The sequence below is a fragment of the Aphis gossypii genome, chromosome 3, assembly GCF_020184175.1.
Source record: "Aphis gossypii isolate Hap1 chromosome 3, ASM2018417v2, whole genome shotgun sequence".
Classification (NCBI taxonomy): Eukaryota; Metazoa; Arthropoda; class Insecta; order Hemiptera; family Aphididae; genus Aphis; species Aphis gossypii.
The window spans coordinates 2,454,624-2,464,366 of record NC_065532.1 but is presented as its reverse complement, the minus strand read 5'-3'; the positions used below and the strand labels follow the sequence as shown (position 1 = coordinate 2,464,366).

Sequence of the window (9,743 nt, the reverse complement as noted above, 5' to 3'; positions counted from 1 at the left end):
AAATCTTTGATTTGTTCATCGACTATAGGCACATTATGAATAGTAAACGATCCGAGAGAAATAGCCAATCAAAAAAACAAAAAAATGAAATAACGTCATTCATACAAATGAGAGATGAAAATGAAAAAACAACAAGAAAGTCACTTTCCTATTTAAGAATTAAGAACAACAGTCATTGAGTAAATCATTATAATAGATGTGTTGAGATCTAATTCAATGATAAACCAAAGTATAATATAAAAAACAATTCTGACCAGATAGTCTAACTTTTTGGACCATAACTATGTCACAGCTGAGGTTAGTTCAAGGGTGTATACTAGAAGGACCATGACTACAAGGTACAACCTTAAAACCTTAAATAATCTTGGATAATATTACAGCTACAAAAGCAAAAATATTAAACAATTATTTAATAATAAAAATTCTTTATTCATAAGCCTTAATAAATTGTTTAAAAGCTTATAAATAAAGTTATTAATAAACAATATTGGAAAAAAACAAAAAAGTGTCTTATTTTTGACAATCAGTTTAAAAATATACATACATAGTTAATATATATTATGTATACTTATGCCTAAAATAACATTTTGATCTATAGTTTAAGATTAAGAAAAATTAAATAAAACGTAAACAATTTATCGTTGTTTAGAAGACAGATCTTAAATAATTATTTAACTTAGGTAAATTATCAGTACCTCATTTTGACAAACTTGAGAAACCTATTGACATCATAAAAATAACTCAAAATTCTTAACAATAATAGACTTACAAACTTTAAATGCTCTTATTTAACAAAATGAATTACAATAATACTTAGACATAAACATTTTAAAAATTTAAAAAGTTAATTCTTCGGGATATTCCCCAGTGAGACATGCTGTACAATGCCCAACTTCAACAGCATTTCTGTTTGGCATTTTTTCTGTAACTGCTTCTTTAAGTCCTTCGACGGATAAATAAGCAAGGGTATCAGCACCTGTAGAATATAAACACATATTATATCTTAACAGTTTTAATTATACATACATAATATATTGTAGTGATATAGTTTACATTAGATGTACTATTGTAGAATAAACTAAGAATAGAACCATATAAGATTTTTCACAGTGAAATGCCAAATTTGAAAAATGTTATGTTATTAGCTACTATATACAATATTATACTAACAATTTTAAGTTGGGTAAAACCAACTTTGTGTTGTTATCTTCAATGCCAGAGTAAATTGTACTAATATTCAACTTAAAAGTAAAAATATCTATGGCACCTTAAAGATTTTTATTGACATTTTAATTTAAAAGTGAATTATAACTTAAGTATGTAAAATATTACAATAATAAAATACTCATAACTCGCTTTAGAATTAAAATATCAATAAAAGCCTATAAGGTTCTTATGAACATATTCTTACTTAAAAGTTAATAATTTTAGGCCAATTTATAATAGTACTAAACCTTTTAACACAGTTATTACACAAAAGTAAAATTTGCTGGACACAAATTTGTTATATATTTTTAAGACAAAGACAATACATACAAGTTAAGTATACTTAATACACTTACCAATATGTTTAGCCAATTGTTCAATAGTTAGTTTATTAGCAATAAGTTCAGCTTTAGTTGGTATATTAATTCCCATATTACAAGTGAATTTAAGAGGAGGAGAAGCAACTCGTATATGAACTTCCTTGGCTCCTGCATCTCTCAACAATTTTATAATTGGCCCCATTGTGGTTCCTCTTACAATGGAATCATCAATAAGAATTATTCTTTTTCCAGCTACATTTTCAACAATAGCACCAAATTTTTTAGCAACACCTAACCTTCTTAGTCGTGCATTAGGTTGAATGAAAGTTCGGCCAACATAACGATTTTTATACAACACTTCTGCAAATGGAATATTGGACTGAAAATAGAAGTAACCAAAATAAACTAATGGTTCAATAAAATAAATTTTAAATACTTACTTTCATTGAAAATCCATGAGCAGCAGCAGTTCCAGATTCTGGAACAGAGCTAACAATATCAGCTTCGACAAAACTTTCTCTAGCCAACACAATACCACTCCTCAATCGCACTGAATAAACCATTTGTCCTACAATACATAAGTAAAAACTTAAATCTTAAACAATAAATTAATAATTTAATCTTTAATTATTATTATAATACATTAAAAATCAAAATAAATAAGAAAATCAATAAACTTATTTTATACTCACCTTCATATATACTATCAGGTCTTGCAAAGTACACATATTCAAAAATACAAAATGCTTGAGGGCGATTGTGAGGTCGACCCATTACAGACACAGTATGAAATCCTTCTTTTGTAAACTCTACAATTTCTCCAGGATAGACATCTCTTACATACTTAGCTCCCATTGAAAGAAAACCACACGATTCAGATGATACAACCCAACCTTCTTCTGCTTAACAAAATAGAAATATAATTATAACTTTTTGGTGATAACTGTCAATATATGACAGTAGATATTTAATAAAATTTTTAAAAATAATTACCTTTATTCGGTTCAGTTAAAGACATCAATTTTCCAATGCAGAGAGGTCTATTACCATATGGATCACGTACCCCAAATATCCTATCTTTTTCCATTATAACAATCGAATAAGATAATTTGGTAAGTTCCATAAAATGTCTAATACGTGCTGGCCAATCAGGACCATCAATTTCAATATCAGGAGGATTCAAACATAAAGCCTGTGTAATTAGCTCACTATCTGAATGAGTTGAAAGACCAACTCCTCTAGCTAATACCTAAGTATAAAATATATAAATTAAAAATATTGAACATAATAATTCATAGTCATTTAATGTCAGGCATACCGAGCAAATTTTAAAATATGAATATGATTTGGAGGGCATAGAGTGTAAATTATGAATGAAAATCAACAAACTAATGCAAAATTATGTATTATTTACCATACGCCTTAATCTTCCTGCATTAAATAATTCTCCATTATGGGCAACTGCTAGAGCACCATGAGCAGAGTGAACAACAAAAGGTTGACAATTGACTTCTTCAGAACCAGCACTAGTAGAATACCTTGTATGTCCAATTCCAAGATTACCTACAGGTATTACAATATAACTTATAAGTAGTAAATATTACTAAATAATAATTGACCAATACATTTTATAAATTGATAATTATTACCTTTGAGTTTTTTAGTTGCTTCATCATTGAAGATATTACTGACCAAACCCATACCTTTCTTAACATTAAAGTGTGTATGGTTGTCACCTTCACTCATAGCAATACCAGCACTTTCTTGGCCTCTATAAAATTTTAAATATTTATTTGTTTTGAAATTTTTTCTTACTGTATTATAGTAAAAAATAAGTGTACATTTAAATCTCATAAGAATAACTTTAGTTTAGTTTAGGATAGTGTATAGCAATATAAGTGTGATATTCAACCACATCAATCATCCTCCAGCCACTAAAAACTTCTATAAGTCTCCTGTGCAAAACATTTTTAAACTAGATTGACAGAGTTTATATATTAAAATATATAAATTATTTACATAATTTTAAGGTGAAATATAAGAATTTTAACTAAATATGAAATTTTTTTTTTATTTGTCTATTCAGTGATTAGTATACACATAATGATAAGTATCTTTATGAATGGGTTATAAAAATGTATAAGTAAAATTATTTCAATATCATAAGCTAATCATGCTGTTTTGTAAGATATAATAAGAAAGTGTGTTGTATGTCACAAATAACTTTTGCACAAAAGAATTCTGTATAAATTGTAGAAAATTAGTTAAATTATAAATCTGTCACTACATATACTATAGATTTAAAACTAAAACATGAGATTACCGATGCTGTAATGCTAATAATCCAAGACAAATAACTTGGGCTACATCTACATCTGTTGGCCATGGATCAGAAGCTATACAACCAAACACACCACATTCATGACGCAATTGCCTATCATCTTCTTCAACAGACATATTTGACTCTAAAACAAAATAAAATAGAATCCATTATATATTAAAGTGTGTAAATGTATACATTTACATGTATACAATAAATTAATTCAAATAAAATAAACTACATTTTTGTGAGATTTTTATAACAAAAAAAAATAAGAGATAGTGATGAGTTTTTATAATTTAAATTAAACTAAATGAATCAAATTAATGTGTATGCATACCAATTATTAATATTGAGACCTATTAAATACCAAAACTGTTTAAATAATTGTAGTTTTGGATATTTTTTTTACAACCTAAATGTGTTAAAACAGAAATTTTAAGAAGGATAAAATTATCATCAGTGGTCATAAAACATAAATGGGTTTTAGTTTTTTTTATGGTATCTCTAATATTATTTTATTACATAATATCTATAGTTTGAATATTTGTAACATTGACCCATGTAGTAGTAGGTGAAGGAATAACAATAATAATAATCTTTACACATCGCGATTAATTGGACTGTAGGTCATAAACTTAAAGAGTGAAGATATCAAAGTTTATCAAAAAAAATAAACTGACGTACGAACATTAAGAACTATCGACATGTACATAGATAAGCTACACGATAATAGTTTTTAAAAATAGTTACAACAAAATTAATTATTTAAATTATTAATTTAATTCGAAAATGAATGATGAATAATTTATTACTAAACAATCATTATGTTTTAAACTGCACAAATTATAATTAAAATCGAAATAAACCAATAGGAATAAAATCACGTAAATAGGTACTTACACGAATTTAAGACAGTTAGACGAGAAATGCCAAAACAGCGCTGACACAACACTTCAATAGTCTATGCCTCTACGGTAGTCTGGTAATCCGGTCCAGACTCCAGGCTATCTCCGGCACTCAAGTCTCGACTGTGGCAGTGTGGCGGGTGCGTTCGTCTATTGCGCATTGGCGTTTCAAATTTTTGATACCCGCTTTGACTGTTTCAAACACGTTTTTTATTAACGTTTTCAATAAGCCGCCAAAGTCCAAACTGATTTGAATCTTAAAAATAATAAACGATTTTTAGGTTAGTTGTTATCAAACCGCAGCGCACCGATAATATAATTCGTTTATCGTTGGAAATTGGCGGGATTCAGAAAAAATTGGGGTTATAGACTTATAATTGTTTCGACGTTTTATAGCCATAGTGCCGAAGTATCAAGTCGATTGTCGAGTAGGTCCGGCAATCATCGTCGTCTAAGGTCCAACATTCCAACACTCGTAGACCATCGGACACATAGTACATACTTTGTACACCAGACCGTAATATTTTTAACTTGTTGATCATTTCACTTCAACAACTCTTCGATATCTCTCTCGTGCGGACCAATTCATTTTTTAAAAAAAATTTTTACGTTTAGGAAATGGCCAAACCCCAAATTAAGGGTGATTATAAAATAGATTATTTGGTTCGTTTTTCAAAAAACTTGCTAACGTTTATTTCACTTTGTGATTTATCAAGGCCTAGGTATGGGTGAATTGATCATCGAGGGAAAAACCAAAATGGTATACGATCTTCCTGAGACAGGCAATGTCTTAATGGTGAGCAAAGACAGAATAACTGCTTGGAATGGCGCCAAAGGTGATGATATGGAAGGCAAAGCAGCCATATCTACAGAAACAACGACAGCAATATTTAAGGTTTTACAAGATTTAGGTAGGTTGTGTATTATATACTCTCTAGTTTGACATATATTCAATTTTTAAGTACCCATATGTGTATATTTTATATATTTACTCTTTAATCTTTTTGTCTTAGGAATAAAAACTGCGTTTGTTTCAAAAAATGGTTTATCCGATAATACATTCATTAGCAAAAAATGTTCTATGATTCCAATTGAATGGGTATCTCGTCGAATTGCTACTGGATCTTTTCTAAAACGTAATCCAGGAGTAAAAGAAGGTTACAAATTTACTCCACCCTTAGTGGAAACATTTTTCAAGGTACCTATGTTTAAGAAAATATTTCACTATACTTTATATCATTAGTAGTTTCAATTTTAAACCTTTAACCTATCAATTAATGTTATTGTAATTTTTTTATATTTATTTAAATTAAAAATAGAAATAAATTATTAAAATGTTTTTCATTTAAATATATTTAATATTTAAGTTACAATTTTAAGTATTTTATAAAATTTCCTAGTGAAATTAATTTTCTTGTTGTATTTATTTGTATAGGATGATTTAAATGATGATCCTCAATGGTCTGAACAACAGTTGCTATCTGTAGAGTTTAACATTGGAAATGTATTAATTGGAAACGCTGAGTATGAGATAATGAGAAAAACTACTATCTGTGTATTTGAAGTGTTGGAAAAGTTATGGGCATCTAAAAATGTTGCTCTAGTAGATATGAAAATTGAATTTGGTGTTAGTACTGAAGGTATATTATTATTGCCATAATTTAACAAATTAAAAACACCTATTTAACTTATTATATTTTAGGTGAAATATTAGTAGCCGATGTTATTGACAATGATTCGTGGAGATTGTGGCCAAGTGGAGACAAAAGATTAATGGTTGACAAACAAGTATACAGAAATTTGAGTACTGTCACAGCTGCTGATATGGCCACAATAAAAACAAATTTTAAATGGGTTTCTCAACAAGTTCAAAGTTTTTCTGATAAACAATCTAATGGTTTGGTAAGAATTTATTTTTAGCCTTGATACATTTTGATACTATGCAAGTAAATTAATTTGAATTGTTAATATAGGTTGTGGTTGTTATGGGTTCATCTAGTGATGAAAGTTTTGGTAAAAAGATTGCAGATTATACAAAAAATGTATTGGGTATAAATACTGAAATTAGAATTGGATCTGCACATAAAAGTACTGAATTCGTTTTAAAAATGATTGATAAATATGAAGGTAATATTAAATAAATTATTAAATATGATGTATTACTAATATTTTAAATATTTTAGGTCTCAGTATTCCTGTTGTCATTGTTGCTGTAGCTGGTCGTAGTAATGGCTTAGGTCCAGTAATTGCAGGATATACTAACTTGCCAGTTATAAACTGCCCACCTTTAAATGCAACAAATGTTAATTTGGACATTTGGTCTTCTTTAAATGTTCCATCTGGTATTAAAAAATATTTAAATATTATACACTTATATCGTGTACATATGAAATATTATTTTTGGTTTTAATAATTATTCTTAATTAGGTTTGGGATGTGTAACTGTACGGGAAGAGGAAGGAGCTGCTCTGGCTGCAGCTCGTATTATTGGACTGACCGATCCCTTAGTTTGGTGTAAGCTCAAAACACAACAGTTGGAAAAATATATTAGTTTAATAAAAAGTGATCAAGAAATTGTTTCAAAAAACGAACAAGTTTAATACTTAAATATTTATGAACATTATTATATTTTATCAATGTTATTTTTGAAATATTTTGTTGAATTATCACTACATAATTTAAAACAAATAAAATCTTGAAATTAATAAATCAAAAAAGCATTTGTAACATTTGTTATTTAATAATTAACTGATAATAATTTATTATTATCAGTAAAATAACATATTCATATACATACTGTGATTTCCTTAATAAGTATATGCATTTATTTTTGATAATTTATTTAAAATTAATTAGTACATTTTATCTTGTAACCTTATTAATATGTTTCTCGGAACTCAACATCTTAGTAATCATCTATTTAATAGATTCTATAATATTATCTATTTCATGAACCTAGTTTTAATTGCATAATATACAACTAATATAAAGCATACTGCATTATCAAATAATTTTATTTGAAAATAAACTATACTTAATGTCTAATAGTTGACTACTTATAAATTAATTATTTAAATGACATTTGTTTTTAGTTCTTTATTATTGGTTTTAACATTTACAGTTAAGTAAGCCTGATAGCAAACTTTTTGTAATACAATCTAATTAAATTGTGTTAATTTCCCTAATTTTGTACTCTCCTTGAAAATATTACAAATGTATAAAAACACAACACTTAAAATGATTATAATATTAAAACAAACATTTTGCATGTTTATTTTAATTTAATTTTTTTTTTATTATTAAAAGAAGGGCCTCGGCGGCATGGACCATTGGGCTTAAAAATGTTTTATTTTTATATATTATATTTTAACTTATTCTAATGGTTTTTTATATATTGGTTTGAAATTTAACAGTTGTTATGGACTATAGTGTTGGAAATTGACTTGAGTGTGAGTATGTAGTATTTTGGCTAATGATTTGATTTATGTTGTTGTTTTAAAGGCCAATTTCTGATGGATTATATTATGTATTTTTATTTTTTAATATTATAAATAGCACTGATGTAGTTTGTGAAGATGATGGGTGTCTAGGAGACGGTGTTCGGTTATTAGATCGAGTACTTTTACTATGGTCGTTAAGTCTGCAGTGAAAACTGAATAGAAGCTGCAAAATTAACACCTATATAAATACCATATTTTATTGTTAAACTATACTATGTAATAATCATTTTCTCTCATTTACCTAATTAAATATTAAAAAAATAATAATAGGCTAGTACCTAGGTTACTACCTCTATATTGCGTTATGGTAAGTATCGAGTGAGTCTATGTGTTATATATAAGATGTCCATGTGTTAAATTAAAATTCATGTTAATAATCATACAGTATACATTAATTATTTAATATACTGTATATTATAATATAATGATGTATTAACATTAGGTAATGTAAATAATAGATTAATGTATCACCTAATGTCCTTATTAATATTAATACAAGAATTTTAATAACTAAATGTATTATAAACGTGATATTTTATTTTAATTCGAATATACTATTTCTAACAAAAATACAAGACCATAACTTTTAACTTTTAATTTTTATAAATAGGTACTAAAATACCTAGTAAAATATTTAATAATGTAATATAAAACGAATCATAAATGACCATGACCCTATATAAATGGGATAGCTAAAAGTAAAAAATAATATTATAAGCAAATAAACAAATTTAATTGATTAAAAACATAACAAAATTATTACAAAAGTGTGATGTCTGTGTTTAAATTTTAAATACGAACAGATCTTTGCAGGAATGAATTTTTTAGATTCGTATATAATATTGCCTATATTTAGCTCCGTTTTTGTAATTAACGAAATGTATATCAGCTATTCTGTGATATTATTTTCATTATACTTATTAATATTATAATATTTTATTAGTAGTAAATTTAATTAATTTAAAGTAAAATAGTTAAATACAATAGTCATTTGAAATTTAATAGTATAGAATTCAACAATAATATCGATAAATTAATTTTCTTTTAACGCTATAAGATTGATCGTGAATAAATATAATACAAAACATTACTTGTATTATTAAATAATGATTTTCTTATTATATTACCTTCACTTAACGAAATTGTGGAAATTCAAGATTATTTATTTTTATTTTTCGTGAATTGCATATAACACCATGTGAATTTATAAATTGAATACTTTAAATTTTCAAATGACGATTGTATTTGGCTATTATACTTTAAATTAATAATTAAATTTAAATTTATTAATATTAGATAGAATTCTATCCACAACTTGCTATGGTAGCGACGCGCCTATAGTTGCAACCATAGACCTATTAACAAACATTAACTATTATATTAATTATTATTAGCATTGTTAATAGGTCTATGGTTGCAACCACTGTTGTAGATATGCAACCATAATGGCGGTATCGGTTGGTGGTGTCGTTTGGTTGCATTACTATTA

The 9,743-nt window shown here is 26.8% G+C and overlaps 2 protein-coding genes across 4 annotated transcripts; one reads left to right on the top strand and one right to left on the bottom strand.

Moving 5' to 3' along the window:
- Positions 1 to 405: 405 nt before the first annotated feature.
- LOC114121208 (amidophosphoribosyltransferase-like) lies at positions 406 to 4,898 on the bottom strand. Of its 3 annotated transcripts, none has more exons than XM_027983434.2 (9): positions 4,750 to 4,898; positions 3,850 to 3,991; positions 3,176 to 3,297; positions 2,941 to 3,089; positions 2,520 to 2,775; positions 2,219 to 2,428; positions 1,967 to 2,094; positions 1,563 to 1,905; positions 406 to 976 (listed from the first exon to the last, which is right to left on the bottom strand). In XM_027983434.2, exons 2-9 carry the CDS (start codon positions 3,981 to 3,983, stop codon positions 837 to 839), a joined length of 1,482 nt encoding a protein of 493 aa, XP_027839235.1. In that variant the 5' UTR covers positions 3,984 to 3,991; positions 4,750 to 4,898; the 3' UTR covers positions 406 to 836. The 3 variants fall into 3 exon arrangements, with proteins under 3 accessions (XP_027839235.1, XP_027839237.1, XP_027839236.1); XM_027983436.2 differs by having other exon boundaries at positions 2,219 to 2,425; XM_027983435.2 differs by lacking the exon at positions 4,750 to 4,898 and adding an exon at positions 4,187 to 4,344.
- A 212-nt stretch (positions 4,899 to 5,110) lies between these two features.
- Positions 5,111 to 7,483, top strand: LOC114121209 (bifunctional phosphoribosylaminoimidazole carboxylase/phosphoribosylaminoimidazole succinocarboxamide synthetase). Its single transcript, XM_027983437.2, has 8 exons — positions 5,111 to 5,394; positions 5,471 to 5,665; positions 5,768 to 5,952; positions 6,190 to 6,394; positions 6,457 to 6,656; positions 6,728 to 6,881; positions 6,938 to 7,096; positions 7,182 to 7,483. Exons 1-8 carry the CDS (start codon positions 5,373 to 5,375, stop codon positions 7,352 to 7,354), a joined length of 1,293 nt encoding a protein of 430 aa, XP_027839238.1. The 5' UTR covers positions 5,111 to 5,372; the 3' UTR covers positions 7,355 to 7,483.
- The last annotated feature ends 2,260 nt before the right edge of the window (positions 7,484 to 9,743 follow it).